The 27,803-nt window shown below is 42.9% G+C and overlaps 1 protein-coding gene across 1 annotated transcript in view; it reads right to left on the reverse strand.

Annotated features, from left to right (window-relative positions):
- Nucleotides 1-7,156: 7,156 nt before the first annotated feature.
- The window catches only part of SMC3 (structural maintenance of chromosomes 3), a 95,606-nt gene continuing 74,959 nt past the window's right edge, over nucleotides 7,157-27,803 (reverse strand). The window contains exons 24-29 of the mRNA XM_073595899.1: nucleotides 26,888-27,135; nucleotides 21,368-21,580; nucleotides 18,870-19,061; nucleotides 16,287-16,464; nucleotides 10,948-11,054; nucleotides 7,157-7,613 (exon numbers count right to left, since the gene is read on the reverse strand). Coding sequence (XP_073452000.1) covers nucleotides 7,542-7,613; nucleotides 10,948-11,054; nucleotides 16,287-16,464; nucleotides 18,870-19,061; nucleotides 21,368-21,580; nucleotides 26,888-27,135 — 1,010 coding nt within the window. The 3' untranslated portion in view covers nucleotides 7,157-7,541. The remainder of the gene's footprint in view (nucleotides 7,614-10,947; nucleotides 11,055-16,286; nucleotides 16,465-18,869; nucleotides 19,062-21,367; nucleotides 21,581-26,887; nucleotides 27,136-27,803) is intronic.

The following is a 27,803-nucleotide window of genomic DNA, read 5'->3' on the forward strand; positions in this document are numbered from 1 at the left end:
TAAACTGTACGACGCTGCAATCGTACATTTCCGGTCAAATGCATCCGCCCACGGGCTACAGAAAAATTCTAATGTTGGTTGACTAGTATAATAATGAATAAATATAATTATTACTAGTCATACAACATTAGAATTCCACTACAGCTAGCTTGTAGGCGGAAATTCGACCAGAAATGTACACGTACAGTTTAGCTGCTCCGTCGAACCTTCTTTGAACATTCGACAGACACCATAAGCCTTCAACGACAGATTCGACCTTAATTATTTTGGATTTGAGTGGGGGCCAAAAATCCCTCACTCTACTCCATGCCTCACAGGGGAGGACCTGATCGTCTCCGCTGCTACCGATGACTCCAGTAAGCGGCAGAGATAACTGGAACACTGCGGGAGGGGGGTGGGCACCTCTCCCGCCACCGATAAAAGTGATCTTGCAGTGAATCTGCCGCAGAGACGACTTTTATCTGAAAGCGGACCGCCCGCAGTTTTTAAAAATACAGGGGTTATGGCTGCTATCTGCTGCCATAACAACACGCCTAAACAGCGCTAAAACAGCGCTAAAGGACTGGCTTCCTGGTCCTAACCTTGTATATGGCCGTGCTGTACTGGGTTCGTTGTTTTTATGGATTTAGTTTTTAAATAAATTGAGCTTCCTACACTACGGGAGTCCCTTGTTTCTTTTTCCCGGGAGAAGAGGACTGACTGGTGCGGTTAAGGAAACGGAGGTGCCCAGGTCGGGAGCGTATGTCGGGGGCCCTGAACCGGAGCGGGCTCACGGAGGTGCGGAGTTCAAGTTGGGACATCCAAGGGGATCATCCACCCATAGCCACCCACTCTACGCCTACTACCCCCCGTAGGGGTGACTACTTTTGGTGAGTGGGGACACACTGGGGGAGCACCTGAAGTCACCGTTTTTTTCCTCATTATCTGTCTCTGGATTACACACGCTGGGCATAGACACCCTTGAAACCCCGGTCTGGATTATGGAAATACAATTTTTATGATTTAAATGGACTCTCTACATATATGTTTTCACAGAGTTACACAGTCTTTTTTGTTTAAATTATAGCATTTGTTCACAATCAACCTCACTAGGAATAGAGGGAATTGGAAATTATATATACAATGTTTGGACACTTATGCATTCACCTATATTGTGGATTTTTCAATTAGGGGTACGCACTGTTAAAAAAAATCTTTCTAAATATTTTTTAAATATTTGGTATAGTCTAGTGACGTCTACACTATCCTCACGCACTCATTTATATCACCTATATAGATGTGCACATAATATTGTGTCTAGTGCACTGGGTTACACATTGATTGTTCATTTTATACTTCTAAATTGTGTTATTCGTAGGGTAGCGCCATCTCCCCATATTTCCTTTATATATTTAAACAGGTCCCATTGGGAACTGATTAGGGGAAGGCTGCAACCTTCTATTTCCTAAGCGCGGACCTTTATTATACCAGTCCCCTGAAGGTGCTCCTCTTCAAAGGTCGTGTGGCCGCCCCCCGCCCCCCACCCCCCACTGACATCATCACTTATAATGCAGATCTAGTGGACTCACATTGTATGCACATCTACACTTCAGTTCTTGAGCAGGAGGAGAGGAGCTGGCAGCCGGGGGGGGGGGGGGTGTGTGTGCGAGGAATAAGGATTTCCTGATCCCTTGAGGCTTTCCGGTATGTGGCAGGATACCGTGGACGTTTGGGATTAGATTATACCTCCATCCCGACTTTTTAGTGTGATCGAATCTGTATGGGGCAGGATATCGTGGATGTCTGAGGCCTCATTAAATCATCATTCCGGTGAATTTAAACTCCAGCAGGGTGTGTGGAGCACAGTGTGGATTCCCTTAGGTCCACCGATTAGACTCATCACAGACTGTACTTTTTATATTATCCACTCTACTATTTCACTATTCTGCCATTTTGCTAGTTGATTTAATATTTTGTATTTATTGATAATGTATGTTTATATGTATATGCTAGCCCGTAAATACGTTCATGTTGACAGGAGCGCCGCTTTGATAGAATTTTATATCTAGTTGAATTTTCAACCAGATATAAAAGCAGCGATAATTTATTATCACATGCTAGTATTTTCTGTGTTTTTAACCCCTTCCCGCCGACCGAACGCATATATGCGGCCTCGGCTTTCCGGGGTTATACCGGGATGATGCCCGCAGTTGCAGGCATCATCCCGGTACCGTTGTTTTCAGCGGGCGATCGGCTACCCGAGTATAACAACCGATGCGGCTAAAAGCCGCTCGGCTGTTATACCGGAGGAGCGGGAGGGGACATCCCCCCCCCCTCCCGCCGTTGTTACCGGGCCTCCCGTGCGATCGGGAGGCCCGGTGTCCGTTCTGCTGCCTTCGGCGGCTGGGGGCGGACTGGAACGAAGCTGCGAGCGGCTTCGTTCCAGCCTTCTTCTTGTAAATGCGGAAGCGACGTCATGACGTCACTTCCCGTTTACTCGGCTGCCAATGGCGCCGAATTTAAAAAAGTACACAGTATTCAGAATCGCCGTTTTCGGCGATCTGAATACTTTGAAGTGTAAAGGAGGGATGGGGGGTCTTTTAGACCCCCCATCCCTCCATAAAGAGTACCTGTCACCACATATTACTGTCACAAGGGATGTTTACATTGCTTGTGACAGCAATAAAAGTTAAAAAAAAAAAAAAAAATTTTAAACACAATTTATAAAGTACAAAAATAAATAAAATAAATAAAAAAAAAAAAAAAATTTTTTTTAAAGTGCCCCTGTCCCTGCGAGCTCGCGCAGCGAAGAAAACGCATACGGAAGTCGCGCCCGCATATGTAAACGGTGTTCAAACCACACATGTGAGGTATCGCCGCGATCGTCAGAGCGAGAGCAATAATTCTAGCCCTAGACCTCCTCTGTAGCTCAAACCTGGTAACCGTAAAAATTTTTTAAAGCGTCGCCTATGGAAATTCAAAGGTACCGTAGTTCGTCGCCATTCCACGAGTGCGTGCAATTATAAAGGGTGACATGTTTGGTATCTATTTACTCGGCGTAACATCATCTTTCACATTATACAAAAAAATTGGGGTAACTTTACTGTTTGGATTTTTTAAAATTCATGAAAATGTCACTTTTCCAAAAATTTGCGTTTAAAACACCGCTGCACAAATACCGTGTGATAAAAAATATTGCAACAATCGTCATTTTATTCTCTAGATTCTCTGCTAAAAAAATATATATAATGTTTGGGGGTTCTAAGTAATTTTCTAGCAAAAAATACGGATTTTAACTTGTAAACACCAAATTTCAAAAATAGGCTTAGTCATGAAAGGGTTAAGTGGCTGCTGTATGACACATTTCTTTTGTGTGAAATCATAAACTTTATTGCCTTTATTGTCTAAGTTTGAAACCTATAGCGCTGAGATAGGAGGAAGTAGGGAGCGGTTTACAGTTATTTTCTTTCTTTTTAACATATACAAGTGCTATACAGTGTTCCAGAAACAAATAGGAACAAAAATAGCCAAACAAAAACCTAGCCGTGTCTCGGAACTAACTATACAATATTTACAGATCCTAACTACCAGGCTGAGCAAGCCTACAGCTTGTCAGCTTCCACATACATAGCTTTTACCAACCTTTTGCTCTCCTAGACAGAAGTTGTCTGAGGTTCCCAGGCCAAGAGCACTGACTGTCTCAGGCAAGTTTAAATTAGCCTGGGGGAGAGTACCAAGACCCGAACTGGACCATGGATCAGAGATCCCTGAAAGTGTGTGAAAGGAGCAAAGGAGACGTATAAACCCCAAACAGGTCTTTTCCCGGCTCTCTCTGGGACGCTCTGCTACATATCTTCCCCCCCTTGTTTCAACCCCAGGGTTGGAACACCTGTGGCCCAACAGGAGTGAACACAGGACAGGGCATCTACATTGCCCATCTCAACACATGGCCTGTGTTTTACAGTGAAGGAATAATCATGTAGAGCCAGAAACCACCGGTTCACCCGTCTATTAGTCTCCTTCTTTTGGACCATCCTTTTTAGGGGAGCATGGTCAGTTATTAAATCAAACTGGCGCCCTAACAAATAGTACCTTAGTGCGTCTATGGCCCACTTTATAGCTAAACATCCCTTTTTAATGGCTACGTACTTTTTCTCATGATTATTGAGCTTTCTGCTTAGGTACACCACAGGGTGTTCTTCCCCATTGTGTACCTGTGACAATACTGTACCGATACCTACATCAGACGCATCCGTGTGAACCAAAAAGTCTTTGGAGAAATCGGGGGAGTACAGTACTGGCTGTGCACAAAGAGTCTTCTTTAGGACTTGGAAAGATTCCTCTGCTACTGGGGACCATTTCACCATTACAAAGCCTTTCCCTTTTGTAAGGTCTGTCAGCGGGGCAGCTATAGTTTCAAAATTGGAATAAACCTTCTATAATACCCCACAATCCCAAGAAAGGCCCTGACCAGTTTGCAGGACGTGGCCACTCCTGGATGGCTTCTATTTTATTCACTTGTGGTTTCAATGACTCCACAGCCAATAGTGTAGCCCAAATACTTGGCTTCCTCTAAACCAATGGCACAATTTTTGGATTTGCCATAAAACCTTCTTTGAAGAGGGAATCAAGGACAGCCTTGACACGGGGCAAGTGAGACTCCCAGTCAGTGCTATGTACTACTATATCATCCAGATAGGCTGCTTCATACTGTCGGTGAGGTCTTAGGGTTTTGTCCATGGCCCTCTGAAATGTTGCAGAGGCATTTTGCAACCCAAAAGGCATTTTCTTATACTGAAGGAAACCCTCCAGGGTCACAAATGCGGTCTTCTCTTTGGCGCTACCACTCAGGGGTATTTGCCAATAACCTTTTGTCAAGTCCAAAGTGGTCAGATAGCGGGCCTTACCAAGTCAGTCTATGTTTGTCTACCCTGGGCATTGGGTACGTGTCAAACTTTGTCAATGCATTAAGCTTCCTGAAGTAGTTACAGAACCTCCAAGTGCCATCTGATTTTGGGACTAACACGATGGGGCTAGATCAGTCACTATTGGATTCCTCCATGACATCTAGCGCCAACATCCTTTGAACTTCATCACCGATGTCCTTTCTTCTAATTTCAGGAATTCAGTATGGTTTGAGCTTGACACGGACCCCAGGTTCAGTAACAATATCATGCTGAACTGCTGAAGTCGTGCCAGGTAACTCTGAAAATTTCTCTCTATTCCTCATCAGGAACTCTCTAGCTTCCTGTTTTTGGTAATACAACAGGGTGTCTGGAATTGTGACCTCAGGATTCAGAGGGGACTCAGTACCCTTAGGCGTTACCGGGAGGGACCTCGCAGGTAATGCCAGTCTATCTATCTGTGTGAGACACAGAACACAGCAGGGACCTGAGAGGACTCGCGCATGGGCAGTAGGGAACCAGGAAGTGAAGCCCAACGGCTTCACTCCCTTATTCCCTTACAGAGGATGACGGTGGCAGCAGCCGAGAGCCGAAGGACGGATCGGCTTCGGCTGCCGACATCGCGGGCTCCCTGGACAGGTAAGTGTCCATATATTAAAAGTCGGCAGCTGCAGTATTTGTAGCTGCTGGCTTTTAATATTTTTTTTTCAGCGGACCTCCACTTTAAATAAAAGCGCAGTTACTAGAGGCGAAAATGGTGTTATCAGCAGTTTGCCAATAAGAGCAAACGGTGCCGATAATGGCACCGAAAATTTTTTACCACGAATTCGCTGTAATCTTACTGCAATTTTACTGTGCTTATGGTTTTTTTTTTCATAGGTCATGCAAAAAAAAAAAAATTGCATAAAAAACTTAACACGGTGCGTTATTGATGTGTTCTTGCTGCGTTTTCAATGCATTTCAACAGGGAGGTGCGTTTTTGATGCGGGTTTTTTTAACTGGCCAAAAATGCAGCAAGAAAGATTTTTAACACCACAACGGAAGTGCAATAGACCAGTGTGAAGACATACATAGAATTTAAAGGGAAACATTTTTCTCGATCTTTTCTTGTGCTAAAGGTGCCAATAATAAATTCATATTCATTCATGATATCAATTATAAAGTCGAATACAATTATATATAAAAATTTAATTTTTATTTTTAAAACTGCCATTTTCGGCCAAGTGCATCCTGCATTTTCGGTATCGACACCAAAATTTCCATTCGGTGCACCTCTAAGTGTTACCCTTTAAACGCTCAAAACTTATACGCAAGTCGTAGTTGAATGTTATACAGTGCAACAGTTGTACATTAACACTGGTCAAAGTCATATCCAAGTCGTATCCATCCAAAGTTGCATCAGTCATGGTTCACACTTGTGCATGGTGTGAGATTGCATGCGATTCGCACCGCACATCACATGCGATGTCTTTGTGATGCAATTTTAGCCATACAGATAGTATGGCTGATATCGCATCGCATTCGGACCAAACTTGCACAGGACCCTCACACCCATGCGATCTGATTCATGTCCAAACTATCAGTTCGCAGTGTGATATGCAAGCTGAAATAGGGGTATCATTAACACTGCATTGACACTCCCAGCAGTTTTCATATGGCGGTGTGAACTGACGTGCGAGTCGGGTGCAATGCAACATCGGATAACATCGGAGAGAGGCTTAACAACAGAACCAGTCAGAAACCTGTAAGAAGAGTGGATTCAGGGGACGAGTTGTCACAAACAGAACCATCAGGGAGGAAAACTGCAGAGTAAGGCAAGTATTTTTCACTATCAGATCATCACCTAGTAAATTGAGCATCATTCTTCATCGGTTGGGAGCAGGGTACATTGTTATGTATAGGTTTTTATGCTCTGAATAAGGCTTTAATGCTAGATTTTTTTTAAAGATCGATTTTCACCTCAGTTGTTACACTAAATTAAGCATCTTTTAATGAGATGAATCTACCATACTTAGCAGCCATGATTAGGAATGCCATATTAACTAGTAGAAGTGCTGATAAACTCAGGCAGGCCTGCCATTCTCTGCCACGAGCCTGCACGTGACCCGGCTGCAATGATCACTATGAAGAAATGCAGCCTGGTCTTTTAATTACTAGCTGTCTGGACCTACAAGTGGAACCTCTCAAACCCAGAGGAGATTATCCTGACACTTCGGGTCCGCTGCTCTCTAACTAGATGTGATTTATTATCAGACAATGATGCCATCACACTGTAAAATCAGTTGTTTTATTGACGCTATTTTAAAAGGAGGTACCCACAAGGCAGTCTGGTAAAAACAAGAATTAAAATGCACTTCTGTGGAAAGCATAAAAACAGCATTTCAGGGATGGGGGGAGGAATCCTAAAAGGCAAAAAAAAAAACCAAACAACAGCAGGTATATAAAACCATATCAACACGACGTACAGAACACAAACGCAACATCATAGTACAAAACATGAAAAGCCTGCCATATGAAGTATTAAAACAACTCTTGGAAAAAAACTGGCTAAACGAGCGCAAAAATTTTACACTTTTTAAATATACAGAACCCGCTGCGAAGGTTAACAGCGGGTAACACTTTGTACAATGCCTTCCGGAGGAACTATCAACAGGTGCATCAACCGTGAGTCGTGTCGTCTTCCACAAAGTCCTTGGCCTGTTCTGCTGTGATCACGTCAATGTGACTCACCTGAAAAAATAAAAATGCACAATGGGGGAAGTTAAATAACGCAGATCATATAGTCCTCTGCCCAGACGGTGAGGTCTCTGCTGTCTCATCAACAAGCCTGGCATTTCATGTGTGTTTAGGAGCAGGTTATGAGAGTGAAGGGCAGCAGATGCCTGTGACGGGGGCTGTTATTCGATACCGGCCAAGAATTTTTTTTTGCCCAGTAATAACAGCCGGGCCTCTGTTCCAAAACTAGGCCTACTAAAAGCACTGTACAAACTTATATACAGGCAGTCATGTGCATATGACCCTATGAAACCAAAGATGCTGAGCAACACTTATGACAGCTTGAAGTCTGAGGATCGTTTTCAAGTACCTAAATAGTACATTTTGTAAATATAACTCCCATCACCCCACTAATCTTGCCACTCGCCACCTATTACACCATTACATTCTTAGGCAAAGCTAACACAAGGGCTCAGCATCGCTATGCTTCTTCTAATTGGTAAATTAAAATTCTTTTCAGATATAATTATAATTAATGTAAATAAAATCAATAAACATGTGATGTACATGTTGTATGTAGATTATATTATAATAGATTTAATCTTAGTAGTTATTGGAAAGGGATGCTAAATGTTTGGGAAAAAGGCACTAGGGGGATTAACTACAGATACATATAAAAAGTATACAATCATACTAATAGAGAAAACAACACTTTACAATAGCTCATAATATAAAACTTAAAGCGCAAGTAAAGTGGACAAAAAAATAAATAAATTGTAAACAGGCATTCCCTTTATTACGAAAGAGACATGCAATGTCTCTTCTGCAATAAAATATACTTATCTGACTGTTCCAAAGCCTCTCTATAATGTACACTAAGCAGTGCACGCGCAGCTCAGTTTCCAGTTCGGCACACTGTGTGCTGTGATGACTTGCACTCCTGCGCATGTTCAGGAGAGACATAATCCCGTGCCTGCCAATCAGGACAGCCAAAGACTGTGAACTACTGGAACAGAGGCAAGTTTAGATCGGCTTTAAAATTAATACATAAGCAAAACCAGGATTTTTGTATTTACTATACAATCCTGTTTTGGAGTACATTGAGAAACACAGGAAGTCTGCAATCTTCAGGTTATAATGCCATCCTTAGGAATACTTAGAATTGTAGGCCAACCCATTACAACCCCTCCCATTTGAAAGGGTCTCATATGGCAGCAGTACTACCTACTGAACGCAGCAGTGAAGTTCTGCGCAAAACAGGATCCGGTCTCATTCTTATGTGATGAGACTTCTGTATCCAGGTCCCCTGCACTGACAGGCACACACAGGGAGTCCTTCTCCACAGAGTGAAACTTTAGTTTGTAGCCCTGGGATATGCAAGCATCCAAAGATTAACAAACATCTCCCCACTTTGAAAAGTGGGGGCACACTTTTTTGCAGAGGAAGGCTCATCTAAAAGACGAAGAATACTTCTAGTGTCTAGGGGCTAGGGGGTCTCAGCATGGAGGTTGTGGGGAGTGGAGAATTGAAAAGGATTGTAAAAAGACAAGGGAGAAGACTTTGCAATGTCTTCCTTTGGTTTCCTCTGCTGGGAAAATTGGTGCTTTTGCCCCCAGTAACACCTTTGATAAAAGGGCCAGTCTTAACATCCCTCAAAGGCCATGTGGAGCAAATGCTTCTTGCGCAAGGGTCCTGTAGTTCAACACTTCAGCCAAATTAATTTACTTTGGGATAATAGCAGACTTCAACTCTACAGGAGTAAGCTCATCAGTCAAGGACTGCAGCAACTCAATCACATCTCTGAAGTCGATGGATGGAAGCACCTATGGCTGCGGGCAAATCAGATATGGAAACTGAAGCAAAGGGCCTCAACAATCAGGGAGTCAATTAATTGGGTAATTTGGGTCATAAAGTCTTGCATGATAGTGGTAAAAACAGCAGCTGATATTGCAAATGACTTGGCCACATCCAATAGACTGAGGATGGAATAGACTAACCACGGAGAGCAACATTATTCTGCATCAGCACATCCCTCAGCTAGAATTAGACATGTTGCCAATATGTGACAGTAAGGCAATGTATAGGCTCTAGGTAAGAGGCAAGGCTTTAGGTAATTCTGGCAAACAGACAGCTAGTAGAAGATGAGGGTCAAATACTAGTAGGTAACCAAAATAACTGTAGGTGGACAGGAGGAATGGGTCAAAGATAATGTCCCATGTGACTCTTTGCAAGCAGGAGTAGCAGCAAGGAGATGCTTCCTCCCTGCTGTATAACGGGAAAGAGAGTGCTTGCATGCCACACTTCACCCAACAGGTGACGTCAGCATTAACCCTTTTCTGCTGCAAAACCAGCAAAAATGGGGAATTAAAAGTGCTCGGCCTTTTTGTGAATGGGGTACCTCCCAGATACCAGCCTGATTGGCTTACTCACTAAATGAGTCTTCTGAGACAGGGCAAGGCACAGAGAATATGCCAACAGCTCTGGACCTAGAAAGTGCTCCACAGCTAACTTTTACTTGAATGCTGTCTGCAAAGTCCCCCATGTGGAACATAGTGCTTGAGGGTCACTGCCAGGATATCCCTGCAATGTTGTCAAAGAAAAAGGACGTTCACTCTCCCAAGACTCGACCCAAAAACTAAGGTATGCCGGTAGGAGGAGTTATTGCTGGGCTGGCCTACAGGTTTTTTTTTTTTTTTTGTTAATTTTTGTGTCCAATCTTACTGTAGATGGCAGTATAATCTGAAGGTTAAAGATTTACTGCCTCTCTCAATGGATGAGAAAGAATTACATTGCTCTAATTCTCCCAGAAAATACTGTATATGACAAGATCAAAGACGTAAAACACAGATTATCAAAAGAAAACCTTTGAAAGCATTTACCATAAAAACAGGCTATAGAAGCACGTATGTGACTTCGCACTTAAAGCGGAGTTCCACCCAAAAGTGGAACTTCCACTTATACGCTTCCTCCCCTCCTCCGGTGCCACATTTGGCACCTTTTAGGGAGGAGGGGCAGGTCCCCTTCCCCACTTCCGGAGACGGGGCTGCGGTCCAATCTCTCGGAAGTTCGGCCCCCTGCCAGGCCAATTAGAAAGTGCAGCACGCTTCTTGCATGCGCAGTAGGGAACCAGCTGTGAAGCCGAAAGGCTTCACTGCTGGGTTCCCTTACCAGGAATGGCAGCGGCAGCAGCACCTAGAAGTCGATCTGAAGATCAGCTGGGATGCCAACATCGCGGGCTCCCTGGACAGGTAAGTGCTCCAATATTGAAAGTCAGCAGCGGCAGTTTGAAGCTGCTGACTTAATTTTTTTCACCCAGGCTGGACCTCCTCTTTACGAGTTGAAAATTTACCTTATTTCTAAACTTCACTCCATAAAACTTGTCAGCAGATTCTAACAGCTCAGGCCTGAAGGTTGTGGTAATGAACTGAGCATGTGATGCCAACTCCAAGATCATATCTGTAGGTAAATAGACAAGATGGAGAATACACAGTGTCAGTTGTGGGAAATGAAGCAATTCACAATACAAGACCCAAGACAGGTGAAAACAGTTCATGACATTTCCCTTTCATTTGAAAGATGGTTGCACTGACCAGTGGGGAAGTGGGAGGAAAAAGACCACACAAAATCTTTGCATGAATAGATGTGGCAAAAAATGTGTGTACACCTAACCATATCTATATGAGCTTGTTGGACATCCTATTTCAAAATCATGGAAATTAATATGATGTTTGACCCCTTTCTTTGCAAACATAATGGTCTCTACTCTTCTCAGATTGTTTTTCACAAACTACTGGAGTGTGTATGTGCTGTAGGTCAGATGCTGTGAAGCTGGTTGAGAAGACCTGGCTCAAAACAGGCATTTCAGTTCATCCCTTATTACCTTTTGTATCACCACCCCCTCCCTTTAGAACATAAGCTCTACAAGCAGGGCCCTGTCCCTTCTGCGTTGAACTGTACTGTAATTGTGCTGTCCCCCCTCTATATTTTAAAGCGCTGTGTAAACTGTTGGCGCTATATAAATTGTGTATATAATAATAATAATAATCCCAAATGTGTTCAGTACAGTTGAAGTCAGGGCTCTGTGCAAGCCACTCGAGATCCTCCACACCAAAATAATTTACCACTTCAATACCGGTCATTTTTGCCCCCCCTCCTGCCCAGGAAAATTTTCAGCTTTCAGCGCTGTCGCACTTTGAATGACAATTGCGCGGCTGTGCAAAATTGTACACAAATTATATTTTTATCATTTTGTTCACACAACTAGAGCTTTCTTTTGGTGGTATTTAATCACCACTTTTTTAAAATTTATTGCTAAATAAACGAAAAAAGACTGAAAAATTTTTTTGGGAAAAAAAAAAAACAGTAGTGCTGCGTCATCATATAACTGGTGTGGGGGTTGATCAGGGACACTGGTGACAGTACGAGAAAAAAAAAAAAAAAAAAGTTATAATTTTTTTAAATTTTTTATTATTACTTTGCTATAAGCAAGCATTTTAATGAATAAAACTGATTCAGTTTGTTTTGTTGTGATTAGCTGTGATTGGTCAAAAGTAGTCACATGGTACAGATAGGCTGTGATTGGAGGAAGTATTGCCAAAATCTCACTAGTCTTGTAAACACTGTAGGAGGTCCCTACACCGCGTGAGTTTCTGACATCACAGATGACACGGCTCCACACACTGGCATGCGCTTGATGCACCTATCGAGGCAGTGGACACCATCTTTATTACTGGCACCGTAATACTGTATATTATAGCATACTAAACAGATGAGTGCAGGCCGCACCTACACCTGCGAGAGACCAGAGCAATCAAGCACTGACATCAGCAATCAGCCTGGTTCCCTGTGAGCTATACACCTGCAGGGACTGTACTTTCCTCCTCTGGCCCAGGAAGTGGATATACTCTTGTATTGGTCGGGTTAGTGGCTCCTACGGCCCTATACTTTGCTTACAGTGCGGATGCACTTTACTGTTGCCTTTATGAGTGTCTGGACAAACTGACTTCCATCAGTGTTTTGCACAAACTGACACTACACGGTGCTAAAGCTCTAAGAGACTCTATGCATTATAGCAGAGTCCTGTACTACTCTAAGTCCCACTCTTTATCTTTATCCAGAGGAGGACTGATTATACTCGGCATGAGTGACTGTATACCCTCAGCTCAATCTGGTGATGCATCTTAATACTTATTTGCTGCAGACAAAGGGGCCATTCTATCATACCACCATTTAGCGTATTACACCCCTTCTTGCTGACAGCGCCATGATGATATATACTAGCTATTAGAGCCCTTTCACACTGCCAGCACAGGGGCGTCGGCGGTAAAGCGCCGCTAGTTTTAGTGGCACTTTACCGTCTTTTTATAGGTGCTTTTTTGGTAGCTAGTGGGGCGCTTTAAAGCCCTGCTAGTGGGCGAATAAAGGGTTAAAAGCGCCTGCAAAGCGCCACTGCCCATTGATTTCAATACTTTAAGCGCCTTTAACCACTTCAATACCAGGTACTTATGCACCTTCCTGCCCAAGCCAATTTTCAGCTTTCAGTGCTGTTGCAATTTGAATGACAATTGTGTGGTCATGCTACACTGTACCCAAACTAATTTTTTATCATTTTGTTCCCACAAATAGAGCTTTCTTTTGGTGGTATTTGATCACCTCTGTGATTTTTATTTTTTGCGCAACAAATAAAAAAAGACTGAAAATTTTGAAAAAAATAAAGTTTTTCTTCGTTTCTGTTAAAAAAATTTGAAAATAAGTAAGTTTTCTCCTTCAATGATGGGCACTGATGAGGTGGCATCAATGAGGTGGCACTGATGGGCATATATTTGTATATGTGGATGGCCATAGGGTATGTACTTGGCCATCCACATGTTGGGGGCTTCCATGGTGTTCCAGTGTGGTCATCCAAGGGGGGGCTGCGCACCCTCCATCAGGAGAGCCGCCAATCGGCTCTCCTCTACTCGCATCTCTCAGACTCTAGGGAGGAAAAGCCGATCAATGGCTCTTCCTGTTTACATCATCCAGCAGGCGGTTATCCTGCTGGATGTCATATGACGCCCAGTAAGGATAACTGAACCACCGTCTGGCCGTCATTTTGATATAGGCCGGGAGGGAAGTGGTTAAAGTATCTGCTTGCAGGACTTTTTCTGACATCCTACCAGCGCAGCGCTCCAGTGTGAAAGCAGATGAGGCATTTTTCAGGGGCTTTACAGGCGCTATTGTTAGCGCTAAAGCGCCTGAAGAACGCCTCCAGTGTGAAAGGGACCTTAGTGCGACTCTATATGTATGTGCATTGTGTGATCACAGCTGCGTTTATCCCAGACAACGTTGTCTTTTCAATTTTCACCTAGGTGAAGGTTTTTTACCCAGTGTTTTCTGTACTTGAATAAAATTATTCTGTGATTAAGCTGCACGGTCCCGCTGTGACTTCTTTATTAGGGGTTCTTGCCACCCCAACATTTTTTAGGCTGTGATTGGCCCTGTCAGTACCATGTGATCAAATTGACCAATAACAGCTAGCAACACAATTGTACACAATTGATGGCATGAAAGGATGCCATTCATTGTGTACAACTGTCATGTGACCTGCTGGTATTACGTGACGGCGGTCACATAATACCAGCAGCGAGCCAGTACACTGATCAGTCATGTCCATGGGAAACCTATGAAGTCCAGTCAGCATGTAAAAGCCACCGCTCAGCCATCATTGTGCTATTGGCCGGGCGGGAAGGTATTGACCATGTCTTTATGGAGCTTGCTTTGTTCCCAGGGGCACAGTCATGCTGAAGAAGAAAAGAACCTTCCCCAAACTGTTGCCACATGGTTGGAAGCGTACAATTGTCTAAAATATCTTCGTATACTTTCGCATCAACAGAACTTATCAATGAAAACACCTGAACTTAGAGGGGTGACCACATTTGTTTGGCAGTATATAGCAAATTCAGCAACCTGTATTTACGCATTTAGTGACCATTCTGTTATGCAGTTTTTTAAGCAATAATTTTTTTTGCTTATTTTTTTTTCCCTACCTTTGATTAAATATGTCCAGGTTTCTGTTACTTTAACCGCTTGCCGACCGCCTCACTCAGATATACTGCGGCAGAAGGGCTCATACAGGCAAAACCACGTACCTGTATGTTGCCCTTTAAGAGGTGGCAGCGGGCGCTCGTCAAGCTCTGTGAGTCGGGTTGCGGGTCCCGTGGACTCGATCGCCATGGGGATACCCGCGATCGCCTCACGGGGAGGAAGAACGGGGAGATGCTGATGTAAACAGCATCTCCCCGCTCTGCCTAGTGACAGTGTCACTCGATCTCTGCTCCCTGTCATCGGAGCAGAGATCAGCGACGTGTAACATGTAGCCACCCCCCCCACAGTTAGAAACACGCCCCTAGGACACACTTAACCCCTACACTGCCACCTAGTGGTTAACCCCTTCACCGCCAGTGTCATTTACACAGGAATCAGTGCATTTTTATAGCACTGATTGCTGTATAAATGACAATGGTCCCAAAAATGTGTCAAAAATGTCCGATGTGTCCGCCATAATGTCGCAGTCACGATAAAAATCGCTGATCGCCGCCATTTAAAAAAAATTATTAATAAAAATGCCATAAAACTATCCCCAATTTTGTAAACGCTATAACTTTTGCGCAAACCGATCAATAATCGCTTATTGCGATTTTTTTTTACCAAAAATGTGTAGAAGAATACGTATTGGCCTAAACTGAGGAAAAAATTTTTTTTTTATATATTTTTGGGGGATATTTATTATAGCAAAAAGTAAAAAATAATGCGTTTTTTTCAAAATTGTCGCTCTATTTTTGTTTATAGCGCAAAAAATAAAAACCGCAGAGGCGATCAAATACCACCAAAAGAAAACTCTATTTGTGGGAAAAAAAGGACGTCAATTTTGTTTGGGAGCCACGTCGCATGACCGCGCAATTGTCAGTTAAAGCGACACAGGGCCGAATCGCAAAAAGTGCTCTGGTCAGGAAGGGGGTAAATTCTTCCGGGGCTGAAGTGGTTAAGAATTAAATAATAAAGTGGAACATTAGCCTTTTTTTTTAGTTCTCATTTGTATAAGGTTTAGGACCTTTAACGGTTTCACCAGTCTTTTGTCCCCAAACCTTAAAATGTTGCTTCTTATCCACTTGAAATGGCTATAAAACACCACTGTACATAAAGTGATACATGCTCCCCTCTTGTCACTGCACTTAGCACATAATATTGCCTCTCCGAGTACCATCTTTACAGTATTTATTGCTTCACCTCTCTCCAGGAGTGTGGGGTATTATAGTCTATTGTTTTACTATATTATGATTTATTTGAATATCAGTCTTTTGTCCCCAAATGGGAAGATTTCCGCTTAAAAGGCATGTGTTGCAATCTGTGCCCCAGCCGGCACAGCATTTTAAGGGAAATCTCTCCAGTGGTGACCAAGCAGCAGCAACCTGACCAAGGCTCTAATTCTAGCAGATGGCAATAAACCCTGTTAATGGACAATGTGCCAAAGATTTACTGATTTCAGGTGCTTGTCCAGGATATTACTCTGCCGTGACAGATGCACTTCAACAAGGCAACGCTGTTTTAATAAATTTATTAAAAAATTAATATTTCACTAAACAAGCAAGGGGTCTAGAAATAAAAAGTACACAAAATTAAATAATGAAAAACAGAAAAAAGGCACAGTACCTGACACAGCTTTTCTGTGCTGGGCATCCAGAGCCTGGTCAATTTCATCAAACAGGTAGAAAGGGGCGGGGTCACATTTCTGGATTGCAAAGATCAACGCCAGGGCTACCAGAGACTTCTGTCCTCCAGACAGCTGCTGCATCTCTCTCATTTCAGCTTGCTTGCCAGTGAAGGACACCTATGGGGAGCAAAACAGCAAGAGCAAAGTACAAATTTACATATTAGATAAAAGCTTCTCTGAGGTGAGGACCCATTGGAATAGTTCAACATTCTCTGTGAATAGCTGCACAGTAAATTAGACTTCTCTAAATGAAAAAAGTTCACACCCTTGCAAGCACACTACAAACTTGTAATTGTGTTATAGCCCTGCAGCTGGCCAGATGCTACTTGGTTAACCATAAAGTGTATTTTAAGGGTATTTGGTGGGACAATTAGATGAATCAGGCAACTGATCAGGTTCAGTCCCACCCTAGCCTGTGACTGCAAAGTGCAGGAAAAGCAAAACTTTGATGAACTTATCTCTATCCTACTAGTATTCTCCTTTTGAGCACATGACTCAACTGGCTACTTATGCTGCTTTTTCCTCTACCACTTAGAATTCTGCTGTAAAGAGTCTGCAAAAAGCAAAGGCAATTTTAGATACCGTATATACTCGAGTATAAGTCGATCCGAGTATAAGTCGAGGCCCTAATTTACCACAAAAAAAAAAATGGGAAAAATGTATCGACCCGAGTATAAGACGAGGGTCAACAATGCCCATTTGCAGCCTCACTGTGCCCATTTGCATGCCTCACTGTGCCCATTTGCAGCCATAAGTCCCCCGAACTTCAAACTCGTTAGTTAACGGTTCCTAGATGCCCCCTAGCTGCAGCCAAAATTTGGGGTCTCTGAACCCAAAGCGTCCCGAAATGACATTGCTGCAGATGGACACAGTTGACCGACTTTGGGGCCCCGTATCTTGGGGCCAATTAGTGCTAGGAACCCCAAATTTGGTGTGCAAACTCATTGGAACTAGCACCATAAAATATCCAAGCTGGGGTTTCTAGCACCAAGTGGCCCCGAGATACAGGGCCCCAAAAATCGGTTCAGAAAATGTCAAGCACTTTTCTGCAGCAGAGAATGACATTTTCCGAACCGGCTTTGGGGCCCAGTATCTCGGGGCCACTTGATGCTAGGAATCCCAGCTTTGGATATGTTATGGGACCAGCTCCACTGGGTTTGCACACCAAATTTGGGGTTCCTAGCACCAAGTGGCTCTGAGATACAGGGCCCCAAATTCGGTTCAGAAAATGAAATTTTTTGCTGCAGAAAAGTGCTTGACTCGAGTATAAGTCGAGGGGGGCACTTTCAGCACAAAAAAATGTGCTGAAAAACTCGACTTATACTCGAGTATATACAGTACTTAAACTGTTTGCAATTAAAAAAAAATTGATGTCATTTTCTTCTCCCACAAATACAGCTTTCCTTTGGTGGTATCTGTTCACACGTGTGTGTGTGTGTGTGTGTGTGTGTGTGTTATGGCAGCGATCAGCGACTTATAGCCACTGTACTGATAACACTGGCTGGGAAGGGGGTTAAACACCTAGGGCTATCAAAGGGTTAACTGTGCGTCTAGCCAGTGTTTTTGTGCACGGTGTTAGGTGCTACTAAGGTAAGAGAGATGGATTTTGTTCCCAGTTTTGCAGGAACACAAAACCCTTTCCTTCCCCCCTTGTTTACATAAGCAGATCTCAGTTCTGCATGTATTTCCGATGATCGGCAGGTGCCAGCGGACATCCAGTGTCTGGCACACACAGATCGGCTTTTGCTGTGAATAATCATTGCAGAAGTGGCCCGCCAGCAGTGTGCGCCCCCTGCAGGCGGAAGTGCAGAATCACATGTATATGTACGTGATTCTATCTGCACAGGAACGCAGCCCTGTAGTAGGGCTGGGGAAAAAAATCAATTTAAATCTTGAATTGAGAGGTCAAATTGATTCAAAACTTAAGCAAATCGTTTTGTTTTTTTTCACCGCGCCGGTGCTGAGGAGCTGCGGGCAGGAGTTTTTAGGCGTGGCCGCGGCTTTGGCCTAGTCCGCGAGGCCGGACGCCGTGGACTAGGCTGAAGACGCAGCTTCGCCTGAAAACTCCTGCCTGCAGCTCCCCAGGACCAGTGCTGACACCGCGCCGGCCCTGAGGAGCTGCGGGCAGGAGTTTTTAGGTGGGGCCGCAGCTTCGGCCTAGTCCGCGAGGCCGGGCGCCGCGGACTAGGCCAAAGCCGCGGCCTCGCCTAAAAACTCCTGCTCGCAGCTCCTCAGGACCAGCGCGGTGTCCCAAAAAAAAAAAACCCTCGATTGGAATCGTGAATCGAGGTTTTTTTTAAAAAAAATAAAATAAAAATAAAATCGCAGATTTTTTTTTTTTTTTTGGAAAATCGCCCAGCTCTACCCTGTAGCAGCTTTAAAGAATACAAAACTGCATTAATATTGGTTTTTAATATTTGCCTAGAGTGCAACTTTAAATATGATATAAAGGCATATATTTAATGAATGTACCAAACACCTCTCAGCCCCCTCCCACTCTATCAAGCACTGCTGGTTCTTACCCGGATTCCAACACCAGTAAACTGATCAACAGATGGCACACTGCTCTGTGAGCTGGAGCCTTTTTCACTCTCGGCGTTCCCTTCCCCTTCATCTTGAGACTGGCTCCCCTCTACATCCCCTTTCTTCATCACCAGTGTGGCTTTTCCTCCTGGCACCAGCTTTTGGAACACTTCACTGAAGTTTTTTGATACCTAAGAGAGCAACAACTGTCAGTTACACCACTCATTATGCAGAACAAGATTTGCAGTTTGAATGCATACACTTGCTATTTCTGTCAAGCATGCATACTAAGGGTTTTCCGACAGACATTCTAAAAAAGCTATGGCAAAAAAACAGTTCAAAATACCTATACCTAAAAAACAGATAACAAAATTATTGGATACTAACCAACATGATGTTATAAAAAGTGTTTGTCCAGGCTTTAAACCCAAATTTACACTAAACTACCCCCACACTAGATTACATCCAAGTATTAAATCTTTTACCTTGTTCCTGTCACTTCCAACTTTTTTTTTTATACTCCCCTTATCACCAGGCTTACAAAAATTCTTGCAGAAGCAATTTCTGGAAACTCACCCCCAGAGCTACATTTTTCAAAATGCCCTTTGACTACACACAGTATGTAAACAGTTTCTTGGGAGTGAAGGTATCCACACCGTTTTCCTTGAAAATAAATCAATGTATGCATGTGGAGTGGTACAGAGGGGCAGGGATAAGTGGAATGCTGTAGCCCTGGAGGCAGGGCTGAATAGGATTTAAATGAAGGAAAACACTGTTAATCTAAACAGAAGTTTATTATAGGATTTCTGCAAGTCTACACTGGTTGGCTTCTCATAACTGCCACACGAAAATGGAAGGTAAAGCTTAAAACTGAACTAAATCCTTCTATCCTTTTCAACCAAGGAAGCTGCTATCTTAGCCTCTGTTTGAACTGCAACTCCATGATGTGGTCAGTTATGACACCAGCCATTTGATGGATTACAGTTTGGTTGAAAGCACAAGCAACAATCAGCATTTCAGCATGTGACAATCAGCATTTCCAGGAATGTAACTTTTTTGAAACCGTTAAATTGATGGGTTTAATGCTGCTTTTATGCAGCTGAAGATGGTCAGCTTTAAAGAGCCTATGATGATTGGCTTCAATAGAAAAATGAAGGTATTATGAAAACCCAAGTATGATAGAGGTCATTGCCGACTTGTATTTTAAAATTATATTAAAAGATTACTTCAACCTTACCCTTTTTCACACTGGTAAGAGGGTCCTCTTCTGTGCTTAAGGTGAAACTTTACCCATAACAACTTAATAAAAAATAATGTTCTTTAGCAAGGAACATACATTCCACATTAATTATGCTACCAAAATTAGTGTGTGCTGTAAATTGCCTCTAGTATTGCTCCGGTTTCTTTTTGCAGGAGGCTGCCATTTTGCTGAAGCCCAGGACCCTTGAACAGCAGTAAATCGTTAGGCTATCAGCAGATTGGCCTCTACAAACTCACCACAGTGCCTAAAAATGGAGAGCAACTGAGCATATGCAGCAGGGTGAGGATGTATTACTGCATTTTAAACAGAATATACACTTATTTTTAATGTTTTACATAGCTATACCTGCAAAAGAAGCCAGCCTGAAGTGAGCTAGCTGGACTTAATTTTTTTGGCTAAAGTTCCACTTTAATGTAATTAGTTTGATTTCCCGGCACACAGAGTTCTATATGTTTACTAGGAGCTGCAAAAAATCCTCACTATCCCTGGCCCCTCTTAGCTATTTGCTTTCTGTGCTGTCAGTCATTCATTCTCAACGTCATGCGGGGGCATTACCGCGGGCAGTCTACATGCAAATGCAGTTAAAGAGGAACTGCAGTCTGCTTACATCTTTTGTAATAAAACATCTTTGCCATTCTCAAGCTTCCCTCCAACCACTTTGCATATTATTTTATATATACTGTGATTCTGTCAAATATGATGCAGAAATCTCCCTCACCAATTCTGGCTGCAACCATTTGAACTGTGGGCAGCTGAAGCTGCTGCCTGTTCACTTTGGCATACCTCCAGCTCTGCAGCTCTCATTGGACCTCTTATGACTCATCCCCCCTCCCTTCCTGGCAATCTCATGAGAGTGAGAGAGCACTGTGCATGATGTCATAAGCCAAAGCTTTTTATTAGACAAGAAACAGGAAGTGGGCTGTATAAGGTATTTACTGGCAGAAAAAAAAAAAAAAAACATGTTTTACTATGCAAAGTTAAAACAAGGGCAGAGGATTTAATATATGGAAAGATGAAAAAATTAATGAAGTTCCGCTTTAACCAAAGAACGTCTATTCCTTGAGCCTACACAGCCGCTTATTTATATAAACCCCCCAGAGCTCACTTTTTGGGAGGAGGCCGGGGTGCTGTAATGTTTGTGAAGGCACTAAGGCAGCCTGCCAGCTCCACCCACCCCAACCAATTAAAAACCTGTTTCTATGCTACCAATTCCCCCTTGTCTGTAAATTATCTCACCTGCTTAAAAGTAAGCTGGATAGCCTCGTACTTTCGAAGCTCTAGGACATTCATTAGCTCCATGATGGATTTGTGACCTCGGTCCAGCTCTTCCTGACGTTTAATGAGCTTCTCTTTCTGCTCAGAGAAGTTCACAAACTGGTCCAAAGCTTTCTTGTTGACGTGGCTGTACTTCTTCAGCTCTGTGTTGCATTGCTCCAGCTTGCGGAATAGCTGCAAGTGAAAACACAAAAGTTAAAACATTTAAAACTATATGTAAATGCACAACATCCAAAACACATAGAAATACTTGCAATATTTGTGCACTCTAATCGCATTTATAATTTTTTCAATATAAACATATTGTATTTTTTATGTAGTATTATTTACGTTCCCATGACTGTACAGTTTTCCTTATAATCCTGTTTCTGCACAAGGGAGGGGTGCCAGGTTACTAAAGGGGCAGGCAATTTCCATTCAGTAAAACTTAGTGTTATTCACAACTGTGTGTGTCATCTTGTATGGTAGCGTCACCACAGCACACACCGTGTGATGTTGTTTTGTTTACCCAATGTTTTCAACCAGCCAAAGCTTTATTGACAAAGGACAGCATGGAAGAGGAGCTATATGACAGCAATGTGCTTGGCTCCCTGCTTTGTGATGGTTGACCTTTCATATAGAACGCTCAAGATCAGAGCAGAGTATGGTTAGCCTGAATAGAAAACTAGAGCAGGAGCAATACATCTGGCAACCCTGAAGATGGAGAGCAGGCTGGAATAACATTGCCACTTTGAATAAGGAATTAGAGAGAAAAAAAAAAAAAAAAGACCAGAATTAGCTAGTAAGAGTTACATTAATTTTAAAGCTAATGACACAAAATAAAATTGGGGTTTACAGTACCTTGAAAAAGTATTCATACCCCTTGACATTTTCCACATGTTCTCATGTTACAACCAAAAAAGTAAATGTAATTTTATTTGGATTTTATGTGATAGACAAACACAAAGTAATTATTGTGAAATGGAAGGAAAATGATAAACGATCTTCAAAATTTCTTACAAATAAATATCTGAAAAGTGTGGTGTACATTTGTATTCAGCCCCCTTTACTCTGATACCCCTAACTAAAATCTAGTGGAACCAATTGCCTTCAGAAGTCACCTAATTAGTAAATAAGAGTCCACCTTGTGTGTAATTTAGTCTCAATATGAATACAACTGTTCTGTGAAGCGCTCAGAGGTTTACCTTAGTGATAAACCACATTATGAAGGCCACGAAACACATCAGACAGGTCAGGGATAAAGTTGTGGAGACGTTTTAAGCAGGGTTAGGATCATAAAAAAATATCTCAAGCTTTGAACATCTCATGGAGCACTGTTCAATCCATCATCCGAAAATGGAGAGTATGGCAAAACTGCAAACCTACCAAGACATGGCCGTCCACCTAAATTGACAGGCCGGGCAAGGAGAGCATTAATCAGAGAAGCAGCCAGGAGGCCCATGGTAACTTTGGAGGAGTTGCAGAGATCCACGCTCAGGTGGGAGAATCTGTCCACAGGATAACTATTAGTCGTGCACTCCACAAATCTGCTCTTTATGGAGGAGTGGCAAGAAGAAAGTCATTGTTGAAAGAAAGCCAAAAGAAGTCCTGTTTGCAGTTTGCGAGAAGCCATGTGGGGGACAGAGCAAACATGTGGAAGAAGGTGCTCTGGTCAGATGAGACCAAAATTGAACTTTTTTTGGCCTAAAAGCAAAATAATAATAAACACCACACATCACCCTGGACACACCATCCCCACCGTGAAACATGGTGGTGGTAACATGTTGTGGAGTTGCTTTTCTTTAGCAGGGACAGGAAAGCAGGTCAGATTTGATAGGAAGATGGATTGAGCCAATTACAGGGCAATCTTAGGAGAAAACTTGTTAAGAGTCTGCAAAAGACTTGAGACGGGGCAGAGGTTCACCTTCCAGCAGGACAACGACCCTAAACATACAGCCAGAGCTACAATGGAATGGTTTAGATCAAGGAATATTCATGTGTTAGAATGGGCCAGTCAAAGTTAAGGCCTAAATCCAATTGAGAATATGTGGCAAGACTTGCCGTTCACAGATGCTCTCTATTCATTCTGATAGAGCTTGAGCTATTTTGCAAAGAAGAATGGGCAAAAATGTCACTCTCTAGATGTGCAAAGCTGGAAGAGACGACCCCAAAAAAGACTTGCAGCTGTAATTACAGAGAAAGGGGGTTCTACAAAGTATTGACTCTTTTCACATATTTATTTGTAAAAAATGTTGATTACCATTTGTCATTTTCCTTCCACTTCACAATTATGTGCCACTTTGTGTTGGTCTATCACATAAAATCTCAATAAAATACATTAACGTTTTTGGTTGTAACATGACAAAATGTAGAAAATTTCAAGGGGTGTGAATACTTTTTCAAGGCATTGTAAATGCATTGAAGCAAGAGACATACAATTTTATGAACAGCCCTAATACTGTGGATCTGTATTCAAACTATTTAAGCTTTCAGCCTTATGATTTCGACTTTACAATTTATTTGTGGCCTGAGTGGATTAATCTGTACAAGGATATAGAAGGATGACAAAGTGATATTCAAGCAAAACTGCTCATAAAATGTGAACATCTCTTTTTAGTCAGTGATACTAGCATTCACAGGACTGTGCTAGCTCTCACACATCTCTGTGCAGCATTGGCTGGGGTGGTGTATGCTAAGGTGCTTACCAACACTTCTCCTGTATGTCCTGAACAACCACAACATTGTCAGCACTACCTATACAATGACAATACCTGGGGTAGGATGTACCCGCACTGCCTTTTTCCAAAAATTACTGATGGGGCTTACAAATGGCAGGATCTTCAGGACTGAATTTAGTAGAACCAGTTCGATTCAGAACTATGGTGCCCAGAAATTTCCATAGGCGATGGTTTAAAAACGTGTGGGGCAACTTTCTTAGATTTTAATTTTTAAAAATAAAAAAAATATTTGTTTTAATTTGATTGCAATCACAAAGGGTTAATAACCCCCTATGTGATAGCATTGGGCAGGTGACAGGCACTCTTTATAAAGACATTAGAGGTCTAATAGAGGGTCATAGGGCAAGTGATCGGCAGCTATGGAGCTGCCACATCACTTTCACTTTGTCTAAACAAAACCCACACAAGCTGATGGCTTCTACTGTAGCCATCAGCTTGAGACTAAGCCCCTGTGTTCACACCGTTGCAACTTGTAATGCGATTTGACAGGTCCAAATTGCATGACAAGTCGCACCCTATTGTCGGCAATGGAACTGTTCAAATCAGTGCAACCCCGACTTTGCGGTGCCGCACAGTTCCTACACTATTTTTTGCCATTTTCAGGTGCTACTTGCAAAGACAGCTGTGCATGAAGTCGCACAAATGTTGCAACTGATCTGCGGCTTTGAAATAGCGTGACTTGTCTGACATCTGTGCCACTTCATGCACAGATGTCTATGCAAGTCGCACCTGAAATTGCAAAAAATAGTGCAGGAACCTTCTTTCAAATTGGTGCGGCACCGCAAAGTCAGAGTCACACCGATTTGAACAGTTCCATTGCCGACAAGAGAGTGCGACCTGTCATTCAATATGGACATGCACCTGTCAAATACACTTTAAAGCAGAGCTCCACCGCAGACGACGTCCTATGACAAAACGTGTAAGTCGGAGCCTAGTGAGCACCCACGTCACTTCCAGTCTGTATGCTTTCCGGCCTGTGGAATGCACGCCGGCTCGGACGGCCTCCACTGTGTTCTATTTTTCGGTCGAGCATATGTTTTGCCCTTTTTTTTTATAAACTGCTTTTAAATGTTTGGCAAATAAAACTTTTTATGTGGAGTCACGCTGTGAGTACCCATCTTTTATGTCCACTTGCATGAGGATATCCTGCGACTTGCATCAAGGATTAGGTGATCGATTCGGATACTGGCATTAAAAGTTAACATGATTACATGTGTTTTACCCCTGCAGAGGTACAAAGATCTAGTGAGTGTGGAACCAAAGGGGAGCACCACTGACACTTAATCAATTTGTTGCACTGGAAGTCACGAATAAGTGTATGCCCAAATAACTTTGGACAAATCACTTGGGAACATTGAATATAATTAAACTAAAGACTGAACATGTTGTAACAGTCACACAAGGACATCAGTTTTGTTTTTTTTTCTTGCTGCTTTTTTTTCTTTATTATTATATTTTTAATGTGTTTACATTTTTTAATTATTCTCTAAGGGAATTTTTTGTCTAATAGCACATTGCAGTTTAAAGTCATCTGCTACTGAGGTTTTTATAGTGTTGAACACATCACAGTACTGTGGATTAAGCTACAATTTATTTTCTCACTTATTGAAGTGGATTGTGATTCAATCCTGATGGTCACTCTTCAGTTGAAGGGCAGTGCCACCTTCCTCTTTTTATATTATTACAATTCATTGGCTTAAATTTTTGGAGTTTTTCAGAGGAGGCAGCAGCCCTACATAATCCTAAGTGCAGAATCTTATACTCCACCCAAAAGTGGAAGCTCCTCTTGTTCACACCCTCCCCCTCTCTGCTGCCACATTTGGTAGTTTGAGGGGGGTGAGCGGATACCTGTCAAAACCAGGTACCCGCTACAACTTCCGGGTAAGTTCGCCGCACAACGATCGCGGCGATCTACAAAATTTCCAGCCTCTCCTCCTCAGGGAAACACATAGGTCTCAGAAGACAGCAGGACCATTCAGAAAGCACAGCGGGACTGGCGCATGCGCAGTAGGAAACAGGCTTCACTTCCTGTTTCCCTTAGTGAAAATGCTGGTGTTCTATCGAAAAATGCCTCGCGTCGGAGAATGCCTCTGATGGGTCTGCGCATACGCAGTAACAAACCTAACTCCAGCTGATGTAACGTCAACACAGGGCATGCGCAGATCATCGAAGGCATTATCCGACGATTTGCAAAGAGCTGAGGGAGAACGTACTTGTCAGATTATGCCTCGCTGTTGCGAGGTTTGTTGTGTGTGTTGCAGGGTGGGTTCAGTATGTTGAAGGTCGTGTTTTGTGTGTTGCAACCCGCCCTAAGACACAGGCAAAACCTGCTGTTCAACACACTGAAACCGCCGTTCAACACACACAAAACACGCCCTTCAGCACACGGAAAACCCACCCCGCAATAGCGAGGCAGAAACTGACGTTTTGAGTACGTTTTGCCTCCGCTGTTTGCATATCGTCAGATAATGCCTTGGACATCGTGTGCATGCGCTGTATTGACGTCCCATCCAGCTGATCAACATATCAGCTGGAGTGACGTTAGGGTCTGCACATGCACAGTACCATCGGAGGCATTTTTTGACGGCAGACAGTATTCGACAGGACCCCGGCGCCTACACCCAGAGCCGATTGGTGGGATACCTGGACAGATAAGTGTCCTTATAATAAAAGTCAGCGGCTACAGTATTTGTAGCCGCTGACTTTAAATGTATTTTTATTTTTACAGTCTGGAACTCCGCTTTAAGTGTAAATTCACATTTACCTGTTTTAACGTTAACGTTTGGTATTTTTCAAAAGCCTCCTGTGGAAGGGAGCCCAGTTCTCTGATCTTTTTCATACATTCCTCTTTCTTTTTCAAGAGCATTCCCTGTCTGTTGGTCATCTTCTCAAGCTCCTTTGTGTCGTGATTTATGGCGTCCATATTTTCCTTTTCCATATGCTTCCATCGATCCATGCTCTTCACAAGATCTTTTATTTCGGCTTCGGTTTTATCAATATTTACATCGAGACCTGACAATGAGATCAATGCGGTAATGATCAAAAAACAGCAGGAGAGCTGGTGGAAGCTCAGATCACCAGACTGAAGCAGAGGCAGAGAGATCCTTGCACTGCCAATTCTCAGGTACAACTCTCCAACAAGAAACAGTGAGCAGCAAAGTAGTGACATCACCATATCTCACTTTGAATCTGGTGAGACTGGCAAGTCAGAGGCTGCAGTGCTTTACATAATCTCAGACTGCAAATATACAGTGATGAAGGTACAGAACAAAGGGCCTAATTCACAGGAAGTATACTTTTTTCGGGAGGAATTCAACACAGAAATGCAAATATTTAAGGATACGGGGTTAGGCACAATTTCCATTTCTTTTTTTTTGATCAAACAGGTTCTCTATTAAACAAGTGTTAGTGAAAGTAAAACATTTTCTGCTACAGTTCCCTCTGATATAGAACAGTAAGCTCCCCAGTTGATGTCCTTTATAAAAATATGCGGTATAATAGCTTACTTCAGAGCACCGTTCGGCGTTCATGTGACTGCCCGCTGGTCTTCTCCTCTCCTCATCTTGGCTGACCTCAGCGGGGGTTTCCCAGCACCTTCCCCTGCAGCTATCACATTGGAAGAGGAGACCAGCAGGCAGTCAGCTGAGCGCCGAAGTGCGCTCTGAAGTCTCCACTGGAGA

This window comes from Aquarana catesbeiana, linkage group LG08 (assembly GCF_042186555.1).
Source record: "Aquarana catesbeiana isolate 2022-GZ linkage group LG08, ASM4218655v1, whole genome shotgun sequence".
In the NCBI taxonomy this organism is placed as follows: domain Eukaryota; kingdom Metazoa; phylum Chordata; class Amphibia; order Anura; family Ranidae; genus Aquarana; species Aquarana catesbeiana.